The 20848-nt window shown below is 53.6% G+C and overlaps 1 protein-coding gene and 2 long non-coding RNA genes across 3 annotated transcripts; 2 read left to right on the plus strand and 1 right to left on the minus strand.

Moving 5' to 3' along the window:
- Positions 1-7553: 7553 nt before the first annotated feature.
- Positions 7554-8286, plus strand: LOC141051402 (uncharacterized). Its single transcript, XR_012220641.1, has 2 exons — positions 7554-7797; positions 8167-8286. It is a non-coding gene; the product is annotated as an uncharacterized lncRNA (long non-coding RNA).
- Positions 8287-9287: 1001 nt separating this feature from the next.
- Positions 9288-14321, minus strand: LOC141051392 (RNA-binding protein PNO1-like). Its single transcript, XM_073548342.1, has 7 exons — positions 14092-14321; positions 12791-12940; positions 12342-12425; positions 11832-11892; positions 11398-11515; positions 11180-11250; positions 9288-9672 (listed from the first exon to the last, which is right to left on the minus strand). The coding sequence occupies exons 1-7, from the start codon at positions 14248-14250 to the stop codon at positions 9605-9607; spliced, it is 711 nt and encodes a 236-aa protein (XP_073404443.1). The 5' UTR covers positions 14251-14321; the 3' UTR covers positions 9288-9604.
- A 40-nt stretch (positions 14322-14361) lies between these two features.
- Positions 14362-20848, plus strand: LOC141051398 (uncharacterized). Its single transcript, XR_012220637.1, has 2 exons — positions 14362-14677; positions 20560-20848. It is a non-coding gene; the product is annotated as an uncharacterized lncRNA (long non-coding RNA).

Raw genomic sequence — 20848 nt, forward strand, 5'->3', positions numbered from 1 at the left:
TTTAGATGAAGGAATTGAGGGTAAACTGATTAGATTTGCTGATGACACAAAGCTAGGAGGGATAGCTAATACTAGAGAAGAGAGAGAGAGGATTCAAAAAGATATAAATAAACTGGAGAAGTGGGCAGCAACTAACAGAATGGTTTTTAACAGGGAAAAGTGCAAAGTACTACATCTGGGCAATAAAAATGAAAAAAAGCATATACAGAATGGGAGGAATAGGCCTAAGCAACAGCACATGTGAAAAAGAATTGGGTATACTAATAGATCACAGACTGAATATGAGTCAACAGTGTGATGCAGCAGCAAAAAAGGCAAATGCAATTCTGGGATGTATTAACAGAAGCATACAGTCTAGATCACGTGAAGTCATTATTTCCCTCTACTCCTCTTTGGTCAGACCTCATCTGGAATATTGTGTCCAGTTTTGGGCACCACATTTTAAAAAAGACATCAACAAACTGGAGCAAGTTCAGAAAAGAGCGACCAGGATGGTGACCAGTCTGCAAATCCTGTCTTATGAGGAAAGGTTGCAGGATTTGGGAATGTTTAGCTTGCAGGAGAGGAGACTTAATAGCTGTCTACTAATATCTCAAGGGCTGTCATATTGTAGAAGGATCATCTATATTCTCATTTGCACAAGGAAAGACTAGAAGCAATGGGATGAAACTGAATGGGAGGAGACACAGATTAGATATTAGAAAAAACTTTTTGACAGTGAGGGTGATCAATGAGTGGAACAGGCTGCCACGAGAGGTGGTGAGTTCTCCTTCAATGGAAGTCTTCACACAGAGGCTGGACAGACATCTGACTGGGATGATTTAGCGAATCCTGCTTTGAACAGGGGGTTGGACCAGATGGCCCAGGAGGTCCCTTCCAACTCTATGATTCTATGATTCCTTTAAGTCGGTTATATTTTATCTGAACTACTTGATTTCTAGCCCCCTACTTGGTGTGTATTCAGACACCCAACTGCTGATACAAAGCAGAACCGATCACAATTGGGGTATGTGCACACTCTGCGGATCCGCAGCAGTGCTGCAGACAGTGTACAGTACAATGTAAGTCTAGATGATTTACATTCTGCTGTGCACACGCTGCGTTTTTTCACTGCGGAAAAGCTGCGGTTTTATATCCGCAGAAAGAATTGACGTCAGTTCTTTCTGCGGATTCCGCTGCGGTTTGCAATCTATTCCATCCAGGTGTCAAACTGCAGGTCAATTTACTTGCGGATCCGCACGGAAAAATCCACTGGTGAATCCGCAGCCTTAAGCCTACATAGTAAAATTGGCACTATTTGCACGTCCCATTACATCTGCCACAATCGGGGACAGCACCGTTAAACCAATCTACATATTTATAACTAAGATGAGCTTCTCTTTTTATTACACCAAGTGAAAAAGGGGGGAAAATACTCCACCACTAAAGATGGGCAGACACCTGGATGAGTAGGTACCAGAGCAATACCCGGGCCCTATTCACGTGAATGAGAGGCCCTAACGTCTAGTGTTACCATGATGTAATGCACATTACAGCGCAGCACACGCCGCTTCTATCTGCAGTAAAAATCACCACCGGTCAGCCGCGGTTCCCACGTTGTCAAATGACAGCATGAGCCCGCAGTTTTGATCGGAGGGATAAAGTTTACCTCCGGTCACTGGGTCGGCTCGTGGGACTACTGCTCCTATCAGCCTATGCAAAAAACAGCAAGAGCAGGCGGCGGCTGATAGGAGTATTCATCAGCCGGTGGCTACGCTCTATTATCACAATATTTTTGATAACCAGCCAGGGAAAACTGACAGCTGGGGGCTGCAACTATCCATGTGGACTACCCAAAACTCCCGGACTGACATCCGTGGTAACTAGCATTGACTCTTGAGTTGGCCATGGAACTCCTTTTTAAGAGGTTCTTTCTGTTCATCCACCAGCCCAAAAGTTCAAAACCTCTGCTGACCTGCCTTTCTAGGCCTATCTTAAGGAATATATTAATTGATCAGCACGATTTGTCACATCTTTAACCACTTCTCAACCCATGACATGTAGGTACATCATAAAGTATAGGAGTAACCCCGGCACACTAATAACATGAAAGTAAAGTCTTCTCAACGACAGTCTTTAATTGTTGTGATTTTATTGATTGTGAAAAAAAGGGTGGTGTTACAATCCAAAAAAGGGTGGTGTTACAATCCAAAAAAGGGTGGTGTTACAATCCAAAAAAGGGTGGTGTTACAATCCAACGTTTCAGCTCTACTTCTCGAGCTTTCATCAGGGATATGACTACAATATATACAATAAAAGAACAAAAATCAATAAATAAACTTAATAAAGTATTATAAAACCAAAAATCTAGTGATAGGTGATACATAAGGTGGGGACAGTGTCAAACATCCTTTGTGAAGGTGTGTATGGATCTATAATGATGTGAGGCCAGTGAGTATGTATTGTGGTGTGATACGGTGAACATGTGAGAGGTTGAACAGAGGAATAGAGTGAAGGTGTAAGGAGTTGAAAAGCATGAATGTGTAGGTAGTGTTGAGAAAGGGCATTAGGGGACAGTGAAGTGGAGTGGGAATAAAGGTGAGGTCATCTAAGGAGGCAGTGTGTAAGGGGTGCTCTTGGAAATGTTAAGGCATAAGGTATAAATACCTAGATCCTTGGTTTTGAGGTGTGTGTATAAGTGGTATAGGTTTGCCTTTGTAATCCAGCTGCTGGAACGGTACCTATAGTAACCACTGAGAAAGGGTATAGGTTAAGGAATAGCAAGGTATATAGAAAGAAAAGATATAAAAGACAGTTTTAGGGGTCACATACCGATGTGTAGGGTCAGCACGTGACTCCCGTCCTAAGGACAAAAAAGCAGGTCAATAAGCTGAGATGGAGAAAGGAAACCCAGTCTATGAAGACTGTAGGGCACCATTACCTTGTGTCCTAAATCTAGTCAGGTGTGGAGGAGGCCGGAGGTGCATGTGGCTTAGTGCAGTGATGTTAAATACTGTCAAGCACTTCCTGATTGGGTGGGGAAGGGGCGGGAATGGGGGGAAGGGCCATCGCCATCTTAGTGAGGTCAAAAATGTCTGAATGAATGTACTGAGCATGTGCAGGGCGGGGATAGAGAATGAGCATGTTTTGACTTGACAGGAAGTGATGGTGGCAGTCGCCATCTTAGAGGGGTCGAAAATGTCGGAATGAATGTACTGAGCAGGTGCGAGCCATCCAGGAAGTGAAGTAAAAAAGGGAGGGTTGTGAGGAAATGTCACATGCATACAGGCGGCCATTTTAACGGTGGGACTGTGCTGAATTCATGCACGGTGATAATTTCAGTGCTGGTTGTGCCTATCAGGTTTCAGAGAAACTTCCTTTTCCTGCCTAAAAACAAAGAAAGGTAATTAGAGCAAGGTTTACATACAAAGAGTAAAATGGCGTTCATATTAACACACTTATGTCAAATATCTCCTGTAAACCAAAAAACCTTGTGTAGGAAAAGAACTTATTTGGTAGTGATTTTAAACTCCTGATGAAAAACAAAACTAATTCACTATGAAGTGGAATTTAGAAGGGATTAATAATACATTTCAGATTCTCTATTGAGACCGTGTGGATGGAGGGTATTTAGGTGATACATCCAATACGCTTCACGCTCTTTGAGCGTTTGGATTCTATTACCCCCTCGTCTGGGTACAGGGATTTGTTCGATAACCTGAAATTTCAGTTGGCTTACAGAGTGTCTATTTTCCACAAAATGGGCAGGAATTGGTAAAAGTGTGTTCTCACACCGGATGGTTGATTTATGTTTGGAGATGCGGTCTTTCACATGCTGGGTGGTTTCCCCAACGTATCCTAGGCCGCATGGGCATTTGATTAAATAGACGACAAAATTTGAGTTGCAGGTAAAATAGCCATTGATCTTGTACCGTTTGCCGGACCTCGGATGGGTGAATGAATCGCCTTTACTAACATTCGTGCATTGTGCGCAACCCAAACAAGGGAAGGTTCCGTTGCGCACCGTGCTAAATGTCTTCTGCCTGAATGTCTTGAAGTGGGAGCCCACGTCGGCTCTAACCAAAGTGTTTTTTAGGTTCTGAACCCGCTTATGGCAGATGAGAGGAGGATTTTGGAAATTTTCAATCCCCGGGTAAGCCTTTTCTAGTAGGGGCCAGTGTTCAAGGACTGCTTTTTTGATCAGAGGAGAGAACGGGTGATAGGTGTTGATGAACTTAACCCTATTCTCTACATCACAGTCACGTTGGGTAATTCTGGTTTGTTGTTCAGCGTTAATTTTGGGGTATCCTCTTGTTTGAAACTTTTCAGTCATCTCGTCATGTCTCATTTGCCTGATATCAGGTGTTGAGACTATGCGGTCAATTCTGTCATGTTGGGATTTAGGTAGAGCTATCTTCACGTGTCTTGGGTGACAACTGGACCAGTGTAGTAGACTATTACGGTCTGTAGGTTTGACGTAAAGGTCACTTGTAAGGGTGCCAGAGTCAGTTTTAGAGATCATGGTGTCAAGGAAACTGAGACTGTGTGTTGGAATGTGAGGTAAAGGTTAGGTTCGGTATACTCTGGTTGAGGTCATGTACAAAATCTGTGAGGCTATTGGTGTCACCTGTCCATACACGAAAGATGTCGTCTATGTATCTGAGCCAGGTAAGAGCATGTTTTCTATATAGATGATGTGTGTAGACAAAGTCAGCCTCAAATTTACACATGAAGATGTTAGCGTACGGGGGGCTACATTCGCCCCCATCGCGGTACCCCGTGCCTGAAGGTAGAATTGGTCCTCAAAGAGGAAATAGTTGTTGTTGAGGACCAATTTGAGTGTATCGGTACAGAACAATTTCTGGGGTTCGCTAAGAGAGGATTGTAAATCTAGGAACCATCTGACAGCCTCGATGCCAAGATCGTGATCTATACTAGTATATAGGCTGTTGACGTCTAGGCTGGCTAATAAACAAAAGGAAGGAATGTCATGGAGGGTTCTAATGTGGTTCAGAAAATCACCGGTGTCTTTGAGATAAGATGGAATTTTTGGTACTAGTGGAGTGAGGATCTTTTCCAAGGTTATTGACAGGGGTGAGAGGATAGAGTCGGTAGATGCCACTATGGGTCTACCGGGGGGCTTTTCCAAATTTTTATGTATTTTGGGGAGTATATAAATGACTGGAGTTATGGGACTTTGTTTGTGCAAATACTCTGCCAGTTTAGAATCAATTGTATCCAAATTTAAGTGGAAGTTGATCAAATTGTCTATCTTTCTCTCTATGGAGTAGATAGGATTCGTGGGGATGGGTCTGTATGTCGTGACGTCAGAGAGTTGGCTCTGGATTTCAGACAGATAGTATTTCTTATCCAGTACTACAATGGAGCCACCTTTATCAGCAGGCTTTATGACAATGTCCTTGTTGTTTTTAAGACTTTTCAGTTCTAATGATTCTTCTCTATTAAGGTTATGCTTAAGGTGGTATTTACCATGTTTGATTTCATCTATATACTTATCCACAGAAGCATTAACAAGTGAAATATACGTCTCGACAGGATGATAGAGGCGAGGTGGTTGAAACGTGCTCGGGATCTTGAGTCCGAGATCTTTAAGAATAAACGTCTCTTGGGTGCTGGTTCCCGAGGAGAAAGGTACCTGGTTGGTGTTTATGTCTCCGCCATCTTTGTCAAAATGTACCTTAAGTCTCAAAGAGCGGTAAAAACGATTTAACTCTTGGTGTACGAGGAACGGATCAAAGGAGGGAGTGGGACAGAATGAGAGGCCCCTCTGGAGAACTCGGATCTCGGCAGGTGAGAGACAATAGGTAGAGATGTTGAAGACAAGATTGTTCTTACCTGAGATCGAGTATTGGGGCGTGTATCCCTCTGGGGGTCCTTGTCTGTTTTTTCTTCTTCCTCCTCGTCTGAAACTGTGTTTGGAGGTGCCGGGGGTTTCTTGCGCGGGTCGAAAAAAGACTTGGGCGGTTTCCCACCGCGTCCTCCTCTGCCGCCTCGTCCAACTTGACCACCATCCGAACCTGAAGAGCCATATCGGTTTCTGTAGGGGGGACCATCTGGAAGTGTGGTATACCGCCATCTATAGACCTGGTTTTTGAGATAGTCGTCCTGGTCTCTCAGAAACTTGTTCTTTTTTCGTGTTTTCAGTTCATTGGTGTAGTCTTGTAGAGTTTTGTTGGCTCTTGCCTTAAGGCTAGCGAGATCTGTTGGAGAAAGGGTGTTAGTCAACTGATTTTCGATAGCAGCAACCTGATCTTTCACCTTCTGTATATTCTCCTGGAGAAATTTGATGGTCAACACCATTAAATCTATAGAGCACTTATTTAGAATATTTTCAAAAAGTTGACAATATTCCTCATTGTCACTTAAAGAGGGTTGGTCGTAACGAGACCCCGAGTCCCCTCGGAATCCGCTGTGCCTTCGTGTATTGAGCTAAAGTATACGCATGCAATTCAAAAGATGAAAGTTTCTTCAATTCCTTTTCATAATCCCTCGATTTCACCTCACGGGTAGGGATATTCAGGAAATTGTCAGTTTCTCTGACCGTAGAAAGAATACTAGATCTTTCTTCTTCGTTGAAGGAGAAGACACCGAAGGAGGCCATGAAAAATTGAGAAAATATGGTTTAGAGGGGGAGACAACTGTCTAAAATAGATCAAATATAAAATAGATATGACAGGCTCAAACCCCAACTTAGGTGCTCTGGGAAAAAACAAGACTAAAGTATAGGAGTAACCCCGGCACACTAATAACATGAAAGTAAAGTCTTCTCAACGACAGTCTTTAATTGTTGTAATTTTATTGATTGTGAAAAAAAGGGTGGTGTTACAATCCAACGTTTCAGCTCTACATCTCGAGCTTTCATCAGGGATATGACTACAATATATACAATAAAAGAACAAAAATCAATAAATAAACTTTATAAAGTATTATAAAACCAAAAATCTAGTGATAGGTGATACATAAGGTGGGGACAGTGTCAAACATCCTTTGTGAAGGTGTGTATGGATCTATAATGATGTGAGGCCAGTGAGTATGTATTGTGGTGTGATACGGTGAACATGTGAGAGGTTGAACAGAGGAATAGAGTGAAGGTGTAAGGAGTTGAAAAGCATGAATGTGTAGGTAGTGTTGAGAAAGGGCATTAGGGGACAGTGAAGTGGAGTGGGAATAAAAGTGAGGTCATCTAAGGAGGCAGTGTGTAAGGAGTGCTCTTGGAAATGTTAAGGCATAAGGTATAAATACCTAGATCCTTGGTTTTGAGGTGTGTGTATAAGTGGTATAGGTTTGCCTTTGTAATCCAGCTGCTGGAACGGTACCTATAGTAACCACTGAGAAAGGGTATAGGTTAAGGAATAGCAAGGTATATAGAAAGAAAAGATATAAAAGACAGTTTTAGGGGTCACATACCGATGTGTAGGGTCAGCACGTGACTCCCGTCCTAAGGACAAAAAAGCAGGTCAATAAGCTGAGAAGCCACATGCACTTCCGGCCTCCTCCACACCTGACTAGATTTAGGACACAAGGTAATGGTGCCTTACAGTCTTCATAGACTGGGTTTCCTTTCTCCATCTCAGCTTATTGACCTGCTTTTTTGTCCTTAGGACGGGAGTCACGTGCTGACCCTACACATCGGTATGTGACCCCTAAAACTTTCTTTTATATCTTTTCTTTCTATATACCTTGCTATTCCTTAACCTATACCCTTTCTCAGTGGTTACTATAGGTACCGTTCCAGCAGCTGGATTACAAAGGCAAACCTATACCACTTATACACACACCTCAAAACCAAGGATCTAGGTATTTATACCTTATGCCTTAACATTTCCAAGAGCACTCCTTACACACTGTCTCCTTAGATGACCTCACTTTTATTCCCACTCCACTTCACTGTCCCCTAATGCCCTTTCTCAACACTACCTACACATTCATGCTTTTCAACTCCTTACACCTTCACTCTATTCCTCTGTTCAACCTCTCACATGTTCACCGTATCACACCACAATACATACTCACTGGCCTCACATCATTATAGATCCATACACACCTTCACAAAGGATGTTTGACACTGTCCCCACCTTATGTATCACCTATCACTAGATTTTTGGTTTTATAATACTTTATTAAGTTTATTTATTGATTTTTGTTCTTTTATTGTTTATATTGTAGTCATATCCCTGATGAAAGCTCGAGAAGTAGAGCTGAAACGTTGGATTGTAACACCACCCTTTTTTGGATTGTAACACCACCCTTTTTTTCACAATCAATAAAATCACAACAATTAAAGACTGTCGTTGAGAAGACTTTACTTTCATGTTATTAGTGTGCCGGGGTTACTCCTATACTTTAGTCTTGTTTTTTCCCCAGAGCACCTAAGTTGGGGTTTGAGCCTGTCATATCTTTTTTATGTAGGTACATCATAGCCGGCGTGCTTCCCTTTGATGTGGGCTCTGGTGCTGAGCCTGCAGCTTACCGTCATGTGCCCCGAACAGCTGTGGGTGGAACTGCAATCCTCCCACATTTGTTAACATGTTAAATGCCACTTAGTCACTGAAAGCAACATTTTATTTGCACAAACTGGATGCGAGTCACTAACCCCCGCCAATCCGCACCAGTCACAAAATCACTGGGCATCGATGGGTTGGCCTGACAGCTGGTGGTCCGCAGAAGACACCCGTACTTGTCACTGGAGATCTTCTACGGACATCAACTGCATGGAAAGACAGGGAGGGCAACCAAGAGATCCACACCACCTGCAACCCCTAAATAAATTTCCCCAGGTTCATCACTCTCTCAATTCCACAGGAAACAACACTGAGGTGTACGGATAGGTTTTGCCTTTTTCTTTGGGAAGTTTCCCATGCCTAGAGGCAGAAACTATCTGTACGGTGCCATCAGGGTATAAGGAAAATGGAAGTTTAAGCAACCCTGCTAATCAGAGCTCGGGGGCCCCTGGGTGTGAGAAGAGGCTCGGCGCACCACTACACCCACTGGTTTTACACGCCCTGTTATTTGTGTATTGTTGAGTGCACTTTTTTTATTTAGGCGTGCACAGTTGATAAGGGGTTAAGACCCTTTTACTTGCAGTTTTCGTAGTAAAAGTTTTAAATTTGACCAAAAGTAACACGGTGGCCCATATATTCTCCTTCCATAGATTTCCTCCTAAGAATTGGTATAAGGAAATGACACCGAGTCACTGGGAACAAATCTTGATGTGAATAACAAGTCTCTGTACTGCGCTGCAGACGATGTTGGGGACACAAAATCTGTATAAGATGTACACAAAGAGAAACTTGTAAATAATTTATTGCATCTTTTCTGAGTTTTTTCCGTATTTGGCGTGTAAACCTCTTCAGTAGTCCATAAAAGAAACGTGGGATGGGTGTGCATTACACCACCCGCTCTACAAATACAGTTTTAATTTCCGCTTGTATATTCTGTATATATTCCCATAATAGAATATACAATAGGTTTTCTTATTCATGAGAAATAATTCAGGATAAGAGGTCTTCACCTCCCCTTTATCCCAGCCGAGTGCAGACAAGACTGTGAGGAACGTCGATGGGGTAAGAGTTTGCTGCATGATGGCAGTAGGTTCATTATAGGGTTAAAACCGATCGGCCGCTCTGCTTGCCACTGCGCGTATATTTCCATAGACTTTGGATATTGGGCTTCCTGTTGGGATAGGAAAATTAAACAATTATAAAGTCAGATAAATGAAAAATCCAGGAATATTAGGATCTCTAATAGGAACCTAAGTTTTGCTGGGGTCCCCCAATAATATACACGTGGTGTGACAACAGAGTGGAGAATCCTAAATGATCTACAAAGCTAAGAACTACTTATATTTTATTATATTACTTGCTTATATGGCACCATCATATTCCGCAGCACTGTCCCCATTGAGGCTCATAATCTATCTGTATCTCTTTGGGAGGAAACGGAGAACCTGAAAGAAACCCACCCAAACACAGGAAGAACATACAAACCCCTTTGCAGATGTTGTCCCTGGTGGGATTTGAACCCAGGACCCCATCGCTGTAAAGCAAGAGTGCTAACCACTGAGCCCCCATGTTGCCCATAGCACTGTTTCACAGCAAATCATAAGTCACATAGCAGACCCCCATTACTGGAGTTGGGTAAAAAAAATGATCTGTAGGACCCTTGACCCAGTGGCCACGCCGGTAGCGTCAAGCCACCGAACCAGAGTTCTGTGAACCTTGTCTCACCTGCCAGCATCCCGGGCTCCTCTTCTGATTACTAGGCCTGGCAAATCATGTGTGTCATACTCCAACAATAACAAACCAGGCCTGGCAAATCATGTGTGTCATACCCCAACAATAACAAACCAGGCCTGGTAAATCAGAATCAGAGGCGTCCATGCCTGCAGAATGGTCGCAGTGCTCTGAGCTGGTGCCCACAGATACAAACATGGCTACTGGACCTCAGCTCTACTCACTACTATTCCACCTTGTGTCCGGCTTACAGCGAGGTCTTATATCGGGGGTCACAAGATCGTTTCTAAGTAACTTGAGGTGCAGGTTTAACAAACTGATCAAAAACACGTTAAAGTATACAGCGGTTTACGGTTGTCCACAAATTCCGCCTATAACTAACAGGTTGATTCAGAGGAGGCTAAACAGTACGAGAGGCAGATGCTACATGAATGCGTTACGTAGAGAGGGACCTCCACCTGGAAAATGAGCTTTTCGTGTCGTTGGCATCATTTCCTATATAGCCGTGACAATGGCTGTAACTTGCTACTGAGCCTTCTCTGGAGGTGGCATATTAGGTCTGTAATATTTAAAAGGAATCTGTTAGCACAAAATGACTGCCCAAACCGAGCACAGATGTCCGCTGCACCCTTGTTGTGGCCACACGGTTCAGCGCCCGTTCACACCTGCTCGTTTTCCATCCAGCTCTGCTCTTCTTTCGCTCACAGCTTTGGCTTTATTGGAATTCGACGGGAAGGTGCAAGGAGCGGCCCGGGGACACCAGAGGTGCGCTGCGTGCCAATGCTTGGTTTGAACGGTCCTTGAGCTGCTGGCAGACTTCCATAAAAACCCAAGTATGTTATCTTTGGAAAAGAGCAAACCACCCAAAGACCAAATCTCCATCACCGCCAGGAAGAGTGGAAGTGGTCACCGCGAGCAGCCTGGTTTAGGGAGGCAGCGCTACTTACCCAGAATCAGGTTACAGATCGCTGTTCTCGCCATCTTGATGTTTTGAAATGATCCCAGAATATGTATTTTTCTACCATAAAGAAGAAGAAGAACACAATACAACACCGGGTTTACAGAATTGTCATACAATGATCATGATTACAGTCCTGATTGTCAGCAGAACCAGGCCCAGTAGGGTTAGAAAGGCCCGATGGGCGTGATGTGACTCTATACTCACGAGTCCGCAAGGACGATCCGGCTCCTCGTAACATTCTCGATGGTGAACTTGGTCTTTCCTCCTTTTCCAGCGATTCTTCCAATAGCGCGAGAAAGATGGTCGCCTTTCAATGGCTTGACTGTAAACAGGGGGGGGGGGGGAGGGAGAAAGAAAAAGGGTGAAAATCTAAAGCACTACGAGAGCGGAGAAAGAATCAGCTGAGAGGAGCTCAGAGAGAGACAGATAAGAGTTAGAAACTCTCCCGTTGGACCGTCAGCAGCTCACTGAAGGATTCTCAGTTTCCTCCTTTATTCTGAAGTCAGCCACAGTTGATGATGCAACAGTTTTAATGAAATCCAATTATAATTTCATTACATATTTTGCACCATTTGCCTCCTGCGTGCCTGTCCTATGTGTCCATGTAAATGTACGACTACTATCGTTGCACAACTCACCATCTGTGACTTCAAAACTTTCTAAGAAAAGATCGTCGAGTCGAACCAAAGCCAACGCGTCCTGGAAAAGACGGCGTGCGTTAATAATCATATAACAGGCGAGTTTGTGATAGATCTCAAGAGAAATCTGCTTATTTCTCCTCCTGGACTCTATATTTAGTTAAGACAAGATATTCCTACCACTGAACTAGGAGATGGCAGTTGGTGCTTTGAAGATTCTATGGAGAAGAGGAAGGAGATGGAGTCCTTTCCAGTTGGATGCCAGGTCTGGTACGCAGCGCCCAAGCTGCTCCAGGCCGGCTGTACGGTGGGTGCTCTTCTCATTTCTTACTTTTCGGAGAGTCTGAGGGTGTCCGTACATGATGCGGCCGAGCCGCGTCACTGCCGCTGTGTAAAGCTTATGGAGTTAGCGCGCTGTAGACAGCAGATTTCCCTCGTCAGGTTTGGTCTTCTCTAAACCGAGTGCACGGATCACATACAATTCCAGCCGGGACACAAGAGACGTCTCACCTCCACCTGGAAGCCCAGGATAAAAGCCTTCACAAAATCCGCTGCTTTCGTTAAGGCGCCGACGTCTGTCGTCTCTTTGCAAGTCTGGAGAGGAAACAGAAAAATAATAATGAGACGATTTCTATTCATTCTACAGAGGGTTAAAGGGGTTGTCCAAGTAAAAAACATAACACTGTGGCTTGTGATTGGCTGCAGCCGTCAGGTGACTTGAGCAGCGCATCACTGGATGTTTTTCTTACAAGTCACTCACGCTGCAGCCAATCACAAGGTCCAGCGGCTGGACGCACCAAGATGTCTGACGCAGATCAGGTGGGCACTGCAGCCACACATCCACTAACAACCGAGGGGTCCGGAAGCTACAGCGAGACCAGATCTACAACCGGGAGTTCCGGATTGTCAGATGTCGGATTACAGAACATTAAATGACTCTTGTCCCCGGCGGCTCTCACCCGAATTTCCACATTTCTGGTTTTCAGGTTAAAGCGCACTTGAAGCTGCAAGTTTTCTACGATCGGAGTAAAGATCTTCATCCAGTTTTCTTTCAGCGGGGAGTACCTGTGTGACGGGACCGGGATCGTCCGCATTTCATCTCTGTCTCCCTGGGAAGAGAAATCCAGAAAGGTTATCCCAAAGGCGACAACGACGGGAGAGCGCGGCGGCCCCGGCGACAACAACGGCGAGAGCGCGGCTGCAACAACGGCGACAACAACAACGGCGAGAGCGCGGCTGCAACAACGGCGACAACAACAACGACGGCGAGAGCGCGGCGGCCCCAGTGACAACAACGGCGAGAGCGCGGCGGAACCGGCGACAACAACAACGGCGAGAGCGCGGCGGCCCCAGCGACAACAACAACGAGAGCGCGGCTGCAACAACAACAACGACGGCGAGAGCGCGGCGGCCCCGGCGACAACAACGACGGCGAGAGCGCGGCGGCCCCGGCGACAACAACGACGGCGAGAGCGCGGCGGCCCCGGCGACAACAACAACGGCGAGAGCGCGGCGGCCCCGGCGACAACAACAACGGCGAGAGCGCGGCGGCCCCGGCGACAACAACAACAGCGAGAGCGCGGCGGCCCCAGCGACAACAACAACAGCGAGAGCGCGGCTGCAACAACAATAACAACAACGACGGCGAGAGCGCGGCGGCCCCGGCGACAACAACAACAGCGAGAGCGCGGCGGCCCCAGCGACAACAACAACGAGAGCGCGGCTGCAACAACAACAACAACAACAACAACAACGGCGAGAGCGCGGCGGCCCCGGCGACAACAACAGCGAGAGCGCGGCGGCCCCAGTGACAACGGCGAGAGCGCGGCTGCAACAACGGCGACAACAACAACGACGGCGAGAGTGCGGCGGCCCCAGCGACAACAACAACGGCGAGAGCGCGGCGGCCCCGTCGACAACAACAACGACGAGAGCGCGGCGGCCCCAGCGACAACGGCGAGAGCGCGGCGGCCCCAGCGACAACAACAACGAGAGCGCGGCTGCAACAACAACAACAACGACGGCGAGAGCGCGGCGGCCCCGGCGACAACAATGGCGAGAGCGCGGCGGCCCCGGCGACAACAACAACAGCGAGAGCGCGGCGGCCCCAGCGACAACAACAACAGCGAGAGCGCGGCTGCAACAACAACAACAACAACAACAACAACAACGACGGCGAGAGCGCGGCGGCCCCGGCTGTGACTACTGTTGCTTTAGGCTGCAGTTCTCCTCCAGGCCCCTGGGCACCGGCGCCCCTTACCATCAGGTTGTCCCCGGAGATCGGTGGGAAGCTCGGCCTCTTCCTGGGCTGCTCCCCAATCTCCATCGGCTTCTCCTCGGCCGCCCGCCGCTTCTTGCCCTTCTTGATGACCACGGTGATGAAGGCCTCCCCGAGACTGGCCGCGTTCTCCACCTCCATAGTTACAACGTGCTCTCCAGTATGTGAGGCAGGAAGTGTAGCAGGAGGGGGCGGGGTTTTGGCTGCAGACTTCCTGTCCCTGCAGTGAGCGCGGCCATCTTGTTGGTGGGAGTCTCTAGTTCCCAGGCCTCCTCGCAGTATTACACATGGCGGCAGCAGGCGGCTGCTCCTCCTGAGCTCAGGGGCAGAGTAGATGGCGGATTAGTGGCAGGCGCCATCGTACTGACGGCTCGGGCAATATACCGCTATCCCAGTGCTATATACTCACGTCTCATCAGAGCGGCGGTTACACCCCAGACACAGGGATAACTTACGCCTCGTCCCAATTCACGGCCATCGCCCATTTCTTTCTCCCCAGGCAGGAGTCGTCAGAGGGACGCTGGTGGTGAGGGGCGTTCAGCAGACGCCCGAGACTGCAGGGCACAGGGTCTGTCTGCCGTGTCCCGGGGGGTCTGTCTGCCGTGTCCCGGGGGGTCTGTCTGCCGTGTCCCGGGGGGGTCTGTCTGCCGTGTCCCGGGGGGTCTGTCTGCCGTGTCCCGGGGGGTCTGTCTGCCGTGTCCCGGGGGTCTGTCTGCCGTGTCCCGGGGGTCTGTCTGCCGTGTCCCGGGGGGTCTGTCTGCCGTGTCCCGGGGGTCTGTCTGCCGTGTCCCGGGGGTCTGTCTGCCGTGTCCCGGGGGGGTCTGTCTGCCGTGTCCCGGGGGGTCTGTCTGCCGTGTCCCGGGGGGTCTGTCTGCCGTGTCCCGGGGGGTCTGTCTGCCGTGTCCCGGGGGGTCTGTCTGCCGTGTCCCGGGGGGTCTGTCTGCCGTGTCCCGGGGGGTCTGTCTGCCGTGTCCCGGGGGGTCTGTCTGCCGTGTCCCGGGGGGGCTGCTGTCTGCCGTGTCCCGGGGGGGCTGCTGTCTGCCGTGTCCCGGGGGGGCTGCTGTCTGCCGTGTCCCGGGGGGGCTGCTGTCTGCCGTGTCCCGGGGGTCTGTCTGCCGTGTCCCGGGGGTCTGTCTGCCGTGTCCCGGGGGTCTGTCTGCCGTGTCTGGGGGTCTATCTGCCGTGTCCCGGGGGTCTGTCTGCCGTGTCCCGGGGGTCTGCTGTGTCTGGGGGTCTGTCTGGGGGTCTGTCTGCCGTGTCCCGGGGGTCTGTCTGCCGTGTCCCGGGGGTCTGTCTGCCGTGTCCCGGGGGTCTGTCTGCCGTGTCCCGGGGGTCTGCGGAGTCCCGGGGGGGGGCTGCTGTCTGCCGTGTCTGGGGGTCTGTCTGCCGTGTCTGGGGGTCTATCTGCCGTGTCTGGGGGTCTATCTGCCGTGTCCCGGGGGGGCTGCTGTCCGCCGTGTCCCGGGGGTCTTTCTGCCGTGTCCCGGGGGTCTGTCCGCCGTGTCCCGGGGAGGGCTGCTGTCCGCCGTGTCCCGGGGGGGGCTGCTGTCTGCCGTGTCTGGGGGTCTGTCTGCCGTGTCTGGGGGTCTATCTGCCGTGTCTGGGGGTCTATCTGCCGTGTCTGGGGGTCTATCTGCCGTGTCTGGGGGTCTATCTGCCGTGTCTGGGGGTCTATCTGCCGTGTCTGGGGGTCTATCTGCCGTGTCTGGGGGTCTATCTGCCGTGTCCCGGGGGGACTGCTGTCTGCCGTGTCCCGGGGGGTCTGTCTGCCGTGTCCCGGGGGGTCTGTCTGCCGTGTCCCGGGGGGTCTGTCTGCCGTGTCCCGGGGGGTCTGTCTGCCGTGTCCCGGGGGGTCTGTCTGCCGTGTCCCGGGGGTCTCTGCCGTGTCCCGGGGTCTGTCTGGGGGTCTGTCTGCCGTGTCCCGGGGGCGGCTGCTGTCCGCCGTGTCCCGGGGGGTCTGTCTGCCGTGTCCCGGGGGGTCTGTCTGCCGTGTCCCGGGGGGTCTGTCTGCCGTGTCCCGGGGGGGGCTGCTGTCTGCCGTGTCTGGGGGTCTATCTGCCGTGTCTGGGGGGCTGCTGTCTGCCGTGTCCCGGGGGGGCTGCTGTCTGCCGTGTCCCGGGGGGGCTGCTGTCTGCCGTGTCCCGGGGGGGCTGCTGTCTGCCGTGTCCCGGGGGGGCTGCTGTCTGCCGTGTCCCGGGGGGGCTGCTGTCTGCCGTGTCCCGGGGGGGCTGCTGTCTGCCGTGTCCCGGGGGGGCTGCTGTCTGCCGTGTCCCGGGGGGGCTGCTGTCTGCCGTGTCCCGGGGGGGCTGCTGTCTGCCGTGTCCCGGGGGGGCTGCTGTCTGCCGTGTCCCGGGGGGGCTGCTGTCTGCCGTGTCCCGGGGGGGCTGCTGTCTGCCGTGTCCCGGGGGGGCTGCTGTCTGCCGTGTCCCGGGGGGGCTGCTGTCTGCCGTGTCCCGGGGGGGCTGCTGTCTGCCGTGTCCCGGGGGGGCTGCTGTCTGCCGTGTCCCGGGGGGGCTGCTGTCTGCCGTGTCCCGGGGGGGCTGCTGTCTGCCGTGTCCCGGGGGGGCTGCTGTCTGCCGTGTCCCGGGGGGGCTGCTGTCTGCCGTGTCCCGGGGGGGCTGCTGTCTGCCGTGTCCCGGGGGGGCTGCTGTCTGCCGTGTCCCGGGGGGGCTGCTGTCTGCCGTGTCCCGGGGGGGCTGCTGTCTGCCGTGTCCCGGGGGGGCTGCTGTCTGCCGTGTCCCGGGGGGGCTGCTGTCTGCCGTGTCCCGGGGGGGCTGCTGTCTGCCGTGTCCCGGGGGGGCTGCTGTCTGCCGTGTCCCGGGGGGGCTGCTGTCTGCCGTGTCCCGGGGGGGGCTGCTGTCTGCCGTGTCCCGGGGGGGCTGCTGTCTGCCGTGTCCCGGGGGGGCTGCTGTCTGCCGTGTCCCGGGGGGGCTGCTGTCTGCCGTGTCCCGGGGGGGCTGCTGTCTGCCGTGTCCCGGGGGGGCTGCTGTCTGCCGTGTCCCGGGGGGGCTGCTGTCTGCCGTGTCCCGGGGGGGCTGCTGTCTGCCGTGTCCCGGGGGGGCTGCTGTCTGCCGTGTCCCGGGGGGGCTGCTGTCTGCCGTGTCCCGGGGGGGCTGCTGTCTGCCGTGTCCCGGGGGGGCTGCTGTCTGCCGTGTCCCGGGGGTCTGTCTGCCGTGTCCCGGGGGTCTGTCTGCCGTGTCCCGGGGGTCTGTCTGCCGTGTCTGGGGGTCTATCTGCCGTGTCCCGGGGGTCTGTCTGCCGTGTCCCGGGGGTCTGCTGTGTCCCGGGGGTCTGTCTGCCGTGTCCCGGGGGTCTGTCTGCCGTGTCCCGGGGGTCTGTCTGCCGTGTCCCGGGGGTCTGTCTGCCGTGTCCCGGGGGTCTGTCTGCCGTGTCCCGGGGGTCTGTCTGCCGTGTCCCGGGGGTCTGCGGAGTCCCGGGGGGGGGCTGCTGTCTGCCGTGTCTGGGGGTCTGTCTGCCGTGTCTGGGGGTCTATCTGCCGTGTCTGGGGGTCTATCTGCCGTGTCCCGGGGGGGCTGCTGTCCGCCGTGTCCCGGGGGTCTTTCTGCCGTGTCCCGGGGGTCTGTCCGCCGTGTCCCGGGGAGGGCTGCTGTCCGCCGTGTCTGGGGGTCTATCTGCCGTGTCCCGGGGGTCTGCGGAGTCCCGGGGGGGCTGCTGTCTGCCGTGTCTGGGGGTCTGTCTGCCGTGTCTGGGGGTCTGTCTGCCGTGTCTGGGGGTCTATCTGCCGTGTCTGGGGGTCTATCTGCCGTGTCTGGGGGTCTATCTGCCGTGTCTGGGGGTCTATCTGCCGTGTCTGGGGGTCTATCTGCCGTGTCTGGGGGTCTATCTGCCGTGTCTGGGGGTCTATCTGCCGTGTCTGGGGGTCTATCTGCCGTGTCTGGGGGTCTATCTGCCGTGTCTGGGGGTCTATCTGCCGTGTCTGGGGGTCTATCTGCCGTGTCTGGGGGTCTATCTGCCGTGTCTGGGGGTCTATCTGCCGTGTCTGGGGGTCTATCTGCCGTGTCCCGGGGGGACTGCTGTCTGCCGTGTCCCGGGGGGTCTGTCTGCCGTGTCCCGGGGGGTCTGTCTGCCGTGTCCCGGGGGGGTCTGTCTGCCGTGTCCCGGGGGGGTCTGTCTGCCGTGTCCCGGGGGGGTCTGTCTGCCGTGTCCCGGGGGGGTCTGTCTGCCGTGTCCCGGGGGGGTCTGTCTGCCGTGTCCCGGGGGGGTCTGTCTGCCGTGTCCCGGGGGGGTCTGTCTGCCGTGTCCCGGGGGGGTCTGTCTGCCGTGTCCCGGGGGGGTCTGTCTGCCGTGTCCCGGGGGGGTCTGTCTGCCGTGTCCCGGGGGGTCTGTCTGCCGTGTCCCGGGGGGTCTGTCTGCCGTGTCCCGGGGGGTCTGTCTGCCGTGTCCCGGGGGGTCTGTCTGCCGTGTCCCGGGGGGTCTGTCTGCCGTGTCCCGGGGGGTCTGTCTGCCGTGTCCCGGGGGGTCTGTCTGCCGTGTCTGGGGGTCTATCTGCCGTGTCTGGGGGTCTGTCTGCCGTGTCCCGTGGGGGGGGCTGCTGTCTGCCGTGTCCCGGGGGGTCTGTCTGCCGTGTCCCGGGGGGTCTGTCTGCCGTGTCCCGGGGGGTCTGTCTGCCGTGTCCCGGGGGGTCTGTCTGCCGTGTCCCGGGGGGTCTGTCTGCCGTGTCCCGGGGGGTCTGTCTGCCGTGTCCCGGGGGGTCTGTCTGCCGTGTCCCGGGGGGTCTGTCTGCGGAGTCCCGGGGGGGGCTGCTGTCTGCCGTGTCTGGGGGTCTGTCTGGGGGTCTATCTGCCGTGTCTGGGGGTCTATCTGCCGTGTCTGGGGGTCTATCTGCCGTGTCTGGGGGTCTATCTGCCGTGTCCCGGGGGGGCTGCTGTCTGCCGTGTCCCGGGGGTCTGTCTGCCGTGTCCCGGGGGTCTGTCTGCCGTGTCCCGGGGGTCTGTCTGGGGGTCTGTCTGCCGTGTCTGGGGGTCTGTCTGGGGGTCTATCTGCCATGTCCCGGGGGTCTGTCTGCCGTGTCCCGGGGGTCTGTCTGCTGTGTCTGGGGGTCTGTCTGGGGGTCTGTCTGCCGTGTCCCGGGGGTCTGTCTGCCGTGTCCCGGGGGTCTGTCTGCCGTGTCCCGGGGGTCTGTCTGCCGTGTCCCGGGGGTCTGTCTGCCGTGTCCCGGGGGTCTGTCTGCCGTGTCCCGGGGAGGGCTGCTGTCCGCCGTGTCTGGGGGTCTATCTGCCTTGTCCCGGGGGTCTGCGGAGTCCCGGGGGGGGCTGCTGTCTGCCGTGTCTGGGGGTCTGTCTGCCGTGTCTGGGGGTCTGTCTGCCGTGTCTGGGGGTCTATCTGCCGTGTCTGGGGGTCTATCTGCCGTGTCCCGGGGGGGCTGCTGTCCGCCGTGTCCCGGGGGGGCTGCTGTCCGCCGTGTCCCGGGGGGTCTGTCTGCCGTGTCCCGGGGGGTCTGTCTGCCGTGTCCCGGGGGGTCTGTCTGCCGTGTCCCGGGGGGTCTGTCTGCCGTGTCCCGGGGGGTCTGTCTGCCGTGTCCCGGGGGGTCTGCTGTCTGCCGTGTCCCGGGGGGGCTGCTGTCTGCCGTGTCCCGGGGGGGCTGCTGTCTGCCGTGTCCCGGGGGGGCTGCTGTCTGCCGTGTCCCGGGGGGGCTGCTGTCTGCCGTGTCCCGGGGGGGCTGCTGTCTGCCGTGTCCCGGGGGGGCTGCTGTCTGCCGTGTCCCGGGGGGGCTGCTGTCTGCCGTGTCTGGGGGTCGATCTGCCGTGTCTGGGGGTCGATCTGCCGTGTCGGGGGGGCTGCTGTCTGCCGTGTCGGGGGGGCTGCTGTCTGCCGTGTCGGGGGGGCTGCTGTCTGCCGTGTCCCGGGGGGGCTGCTGTCTGCCGTGTCCCGGGGGGGCTGCTGTCTGCCGTGTCCCGGGGGGGCTGCTGTCTGCCGTGTCCCGGGGGTCTGTCTGCCGTGTCCCGGGGGTCTGTCTGCCGTGTCCCGGGGGTCTGTCTGCCGTGTCTGGGGGTCTGTCTGCCGTGTCTGGGGGTCTGTCTGCCATGTCCCGGGGGTCTGTCTGCTGTGTCTGGGGGTCTGTCTGGGGGTCTGTCTGCCGTGTCCCGGGGGTCTGTCTGCCGTGTCCCGGGGGTCTACCGTGTCCCGGGGGTCTGTCTGAGGGTCTATCTGCCATGTCCCGGGGGTCTGGGGGTCTGTCTGCCGTGTCTGGGGGTCTGTCTGCCGTGTCCCGGGGGTCTGTCTGGGGGTCTGTCTGCCGTGTCCCGGGGGTCTGTCTGCCGTGTCCCGGGGGTCTGTCTGCCGTGTCCCGGGGGTCTGTCTGCCGTGTCCCGGGGGTCTGTCTGCCGTGTCCCGGGGGGGGCTGCTGTCTGCCGTTTCCTTAGATGAGTACGAGTTTTGTTAGGTGGAATTCTTCTATTGAGTAGTGTTCCCTTTTCTATTTTTTGGCAGGTCAGGCCCTTGTAGGAACAGGCACCAAGACGTCTTGTCACGTGATTCTTACTTTATTTTGATGGTGTCACGGTCCTGATAAAACAGCTGTTAAAGGGTCAAGATTTCTGTTTCTGGTCTCTTCCGATCTGAATTCAATGGAATGTACAAAAAAATGCTACGAATGTGTCTGACATAGAGCAAGTCTGCAATGAAGAGCGGACTAAAATTTCTTGACTATGAAGTTGCTTGCAATAATCTTTGTTACATATATTGTAAGTAATAAAAGTTTTGATACCTGGGTTCCTTA

Source organism: Dendrobates tinctorius, unplaced genomic scaffold (genome assembly GCF_039654945.1).
Source record: "Dendrobates tinctorius isolate UK_male_01 unplaced genomic scaffold, ASM3965494v1 ptg000157l, whole genome shotgun sequence".
Taxonomy (NCBI): domain Eukaryota; kingdom Metazoa; phylum Chordata; class Amphibia; order Anura; family Dendrobatidae; genus Dendrobates; species Dendrobates tinctorius.

Excerpts from the sequence above, each read along its gene's own strand:
- LOC141051392 (XM_073548342.1), bottom strand. The coding sequence starts at position 14,250 with ATGGAGGTGGAGAACGCGGCCAGTCTCGGGGAGGCCTTCATCACCGTG. Across the intron at positions 12,426-12,790 it reads CCAGAAATGTGGAAATTCGG|ACTTGCAAAGAGACGACAGA; the intron begins GTGAGAGCCGCC and ends TTTCCTCTCCAG. Across the intron at positions 9,673-11,179 it reads GATCTGTAACCTGATTCTGG|GAAGCCCAATATCCAAAGTC; the intron begins GTAAGTAGCGCT and ends CTATCCCAACAG.